General features: G+C 29.8%; 1 protein-coding gene across 2 annotated transcripts in view; it reads right to left on the bottom strand.

The window, feature by feature from the left end:
- LOC108694361 overlaps positions 1-5,014 on the bottom strand; it is a 35,655-nt gene that overhangs the window by 5,887 nt on the left and 24,754 nt on the right. For both annotated transcript variants that reach the window (XM_018203789.1, XM_018203788.1), the window contains one exon: positions 2,570-2,755. In XM_018203789.1, the coding sequence (XP_018059278.1) occupies positions 2,570-2,755 (186 nt within the window). The remainder of the gene's footprint in view (positions 1-2,569; positions 2,756-5,014) is intronic.

Consider the following 5,014-nt stretch of genomic DNA (forward strand, 5'->3'; position numbering starts at 1 on the left):
CACTTATCTTTTCTTTCTCTGAATCATCTCTGAAAATTAATAGTCACTAGAAAAACGTGAAAGTTAAATTGTATTATGCTCATATGATATTTATGAAGCATTTATCTTTTGTTTTTTAGCAGACGATCTTTTGTTAGGAGAGAGCATTGCAGACGGTAAATTTTATGCCTCGTGTACTGTGTGCACTAAATAGTGATACAAAACGACCGTCTACTATCTAGTGTTGACTGGATTGTCGTAAATTGAGAGTTTGTGGCGGTTGCAACGAGTACAATACCTTACGTCGTAGATCGTCCACGCAGAGACATAAAAAACTTTTTTGTTAGCTGTTGGAAGAGACCGTATTAGTAGTATGAAGAAATAAATCTGTCTTTCCGCACTCGAGTAGATCGCGTCGTCTTTAAATTTTTTTTGTTTTGCGCTAATTAATACGCACAGAGAGGTTAAATTCTAAATAATGATATGTATATTAAAAAAGCCTCATTATAAGAAGATTCAGTTGAAAAAGAATTGACGTATTAGTTTTAATACTCTATCCTTTTTATATTATATTATAAAAGTTTCTTTTCTAATATTAGCAGTAATATATTATTATCTTCAGCTCTAAATTACATTAAAAAAGTCTAAAAATGCAGGTATAGCTAGTAATAAAAATAAATTTACATCAATTTATGTAATAAAAATTATAAAAAGATATTTATTGTATAGACAATTCTAAGTTCTTATATTTATAAATTTCGGTATATTTATTGGTGCATTCGATATTTATTGTTTATAAAATATTATTACATTATTATATGTTCAGTTTTATTAATTATACATTTATTTACTGCATATATTCGTTAAAATAATATGTTCATTTATAAGTGAAAAGAACTAAACATGTTTTTTTATCAAGCTTTTCATTTGATGTACATATCAAATTGTCCATCAATTCTAAATTAAAAGCAAATAATTTATATAATGGATGTAATGTTATCACCTTTACAAGTCATAGCATTTATACAGATGATTTAAAGAGTTGATAATGCCAATAAATTAGTTCATCGAATTATACGATTGTTTATCGATATTTTCGCAAGCAATATGTAAATGGATGTTGTGGGTATATTAACGATGCAAATGCTTTTATGCGATAACGACATTTATTTGCGGCTACGTCGCTGTTCTCTCGCAGCAAAAAGTATCGGATGCCAGTACCGGATGCCAGTACCGGATGCCAGATAACAAAAACTTTTCGATTTAAAGCGAATTTTAGATGCGAAAACAGGAGTGGCGAGATAATAACGCGGCCATTCCTGATGGTTATTCCCAACCACGCGGAAATGCACATACACACATGAAATCACGTCCAGATAAGGTGTCGCACGGTTACAAGAGAAATAGCGCTCCGGAGTGTCACATATATTATCCATCGCGTTGCACTCTGCGGAAATGGATTATCAATGAACGATATAAGATCCAATTTTTGATATTGTGACGTGATAGATAGTTTGGTTGCGATGTCGCGTGTCGGTTTTTCGGATAAGAAATTTATTTCTGCTTATCGTAAAAATTTCGTTTAGCACAATGGTTTTCATGTGCGACTTCTAGAATAATTTTGCGAATTTTATAGCATTTTACTTTAATATTAACAAATAATTTATTACCTTGATTTAGATCCAGAAATAATATTTCATACATCTCTCTTACATGTTTTTTTTGGAGGGGATATAATTTATAACGCCAGTCTAGTCTATTTTGTACTAAAAGGAGCGAGAGAAGGATTTAACTAGGAATTTATCGAGTATTTGCTTTTGAATAGAAATAATCGGCTATATGCATGTCGATCATAGTTTCACACTAAAAATATTCGTCGTTAGTGCACGGAATTGGAATGATCAGGCCAGAATTCAATCTGCTGTTGAACCTCTTCTGTCCTCTTTATGTTTATTCCAATGGTCTCGTACGACCGGTATTATTTCTATACGAGTGCATTTATGTGCCGTTGCAAGAGAGTGCTTACATATTATGCATAGGTATTATATTATGTATACTTGTATTCAGTCAGAGAGTCGAGGGAAAAATATATACAGAGAAAGAGAGAGATAGAGAACAATGTAGTCATTATTAACGAAAACATTGAAGCAAACGTTGTTGTGTTTCACATTTTCCTTTTTTTCTATAAATGTAATATTACAACCTCCAAATAAATATCATGTCATTGTAAACTTGATTTACACTGTTGCTTATTTTATATAGACCCAACGATCAATATTATAATATACATATTATTTTATAATTTTATTTTATATAAATATATTTATTTTATTTGAATATATTGGATACGGAAATTATGAAATTAATTTGGAAAATATTGAAGAGCTTCGCGCACATAAAAAAAGTATTATCTATATCTCTAATAATTTTCTCGCAACGCTGGTTTGCACGTACTATCCGCTTGGTTAGCGTCACATTTAATTTTGCACAAACGATTTGGTTTCTATTCAGTGTTTCTATTCACACAGCGAATATCTGTTCCGCGTAAGCGCGTGTCCTAGTTTTACTTTTAAACTCGGTGGGTGCTCACCTAGGCGATGAACCGGGCTGAAACGAACGAGGCTCAATGCGCCATGATCCAAATCACAGTTTCTTCGCCGAGCCCGTTCCCTGGCGAGTTTTGCTCTCCTCCGTAAACAGCAAATTACCATTAACGCTAACAGCGGAAATCCCAGAATGCAGGACACGATAGGTATGATTATGCTCTCCGGCGTAACTGAAAGATGTAAATTGGTCGTGCATTAGAATTTATAAGTGAATTAATACAATATTAATCTTGATTTATATATATTACTATAATACGTACATATATAATTCTCAACAAGGTAATTGTCTACAACGTAAATGTAAAGTATTTATCTTCTTTAGTGACGTAGGAGCTTTTAACAACTTAAATAATGTTTTTCGACGGGTCATTTCGATCATTTAACAAGGTTTAACAAGGTTAAAATATTGGTGGTGCGATATTTTGTATACTTCCTTTTTGAAGAATTATTTTTGATAACATCGCGATCGTTTATACGAATACGTATCAAATTTATTGGATTTATCTTATCAAATTATTGATATGTCAATTATTCTCTTCTCTTCTCATATATCAATTTCATTAATTGTTGATGATAATTGATTTGATAGATATGAATATAATTTTATATATATGAAAAGCTACGTAATTTTATTTTTATTATCTATGAGCATATAAGTATTTTTAATGAAGTACCTATATACCATACTAGGTATATACTTCGTTCATTCCTATTACTATACTATTACTATACTATGAAGCAGATCTACATCACTAGACAAAAAGGGCAAGATTCTCGAAAGTTTGTCAGTTCATGAAAATTTTAAGCGTGTAATAAAAGCGAAGTTGTTATTTTATAAGACCCATTAATTCGATTTAAACAACTCTCATAAAATGAGATTTAAGATGGTACTGATTAGACTTTTCGTTCATATTTAAAAAAAAAAACTTAAATCCTAACTCTCTCTATTATGACAGAATTGTTCGATTAAAACTTTTTACACAACGCATAATATAGTAATGTCGACATTCTCAATAAAAGTGTCCCAGTTCTCTCTTGGATTAAGCGCTATTTTCTTAGTATGTAATACATAAAGCTTGATTTAGCTTTTATAGTATATACTATTCTTCTTACATGATGCAAAGAAAAGCTTGGTTCTTTTGAGAACTTTTAATCAAGATAGCGCGCAACTTCTACAGAACGAGATACAACACAATTTTTGGCTATTACAACTCTGCTTTTGACTTCATTAATTATTTTTACAGTAAATATTTGAAAGATAAATCTTAATTTATTATTACGTGTACATTAATTGTTTGAATTTGATTTATTTATTAAAAATATTGGTAAGAGATATTACTATTAGCACATACAACTTGTTCTGTGAAAATGCGTCATATTCTGAAAAAATTATTCCATATTTCGCGTATTCTATGTGCTCGTCACGTTTCTTGTATTGTGTGTTTATCGTGTCTTGTATTACCGTTTGTTGTAATTCTTAAAATTAAGGATGTTTTTGGATCGATGTGTTCGTGATTTTAGTAGTTGTTTTGTAGCTGTAAATTAGAGCTATTGTGAGGATTTGAATGAAGCACCAATTGCAGATTACGCGAAGTCCAAAGTTTCTAAAGTTTTATAACGTCAACTATAATTAATCCAACAGAAAACCGTGACACAAATAGCTCCATCACCTTGCTGAAGTATTTTATTCCTTGAAAAAGTGCTCTCCAGGTTCATTAAATGTCAATAGTCTATTAATTGTGAATCTCTAAAATTGCATTTGAAAAGAAATTAATTTCAAATTCTGAAAATATACACAAAAAAACACTGTAGACAAATAATAATTATTTAATATATTCAGAAATCCTCTAGTAAATTTATTATTTTAATCAAGATTATAAAGTTAAAACAAATTCGATTTACTTATATAAAGTCACTTTTTCTTTTTATTTTATAAAATTAATTTTATAAAATAAAAATTTTTAAAAAAATTCTTGTTTTGACATAATAATGAATTTTTCTAAAATTTTTAATAAGTATATATTTTAAGATTACATTATCAAGAAAATATTTTTTATTAAAGATAACATTATTTAAGAGAAAGAATATAAATTAAGTAATCACTTTTGTAGCAATAGAATGATATTTTTCTGTATAAAATTTTTTTTTGCTTCATAACGAACTATCTTATGCTGTCAACTTTTACTGATATCAAGAATTTTCATTAACTTGTTGTACAAACCGAGATGGTCCTTTGTTAGACACATCATATATGACAATTCGCACGTCACCGATGGAGATAAATAGACAAAGCCTTTCATCGGCGAATGATGATCGGATAACAGTACTATGTTATTGTATTAACACATCGCTAACTTGTTAGTGGATTCGTGTTTCTCGTAATTTGCTGTATAACAAATGGCTGGCATTAATTACATTATCAATCCGAT

This window comes from Atta colombica, unplaced genomic scaffold (assembly GCF_001594045.1).
Source record: "Atta colombica isolate Treedump-2 unplaced genomic scaffold, Acol1.0 scaffold12, whole genome shotgun sequence".
NCBI lineage: Eukaryota > Metazoa > Arthropoda > Insecta > Hymenoptera > Formicidae > Atta > Atta colombica.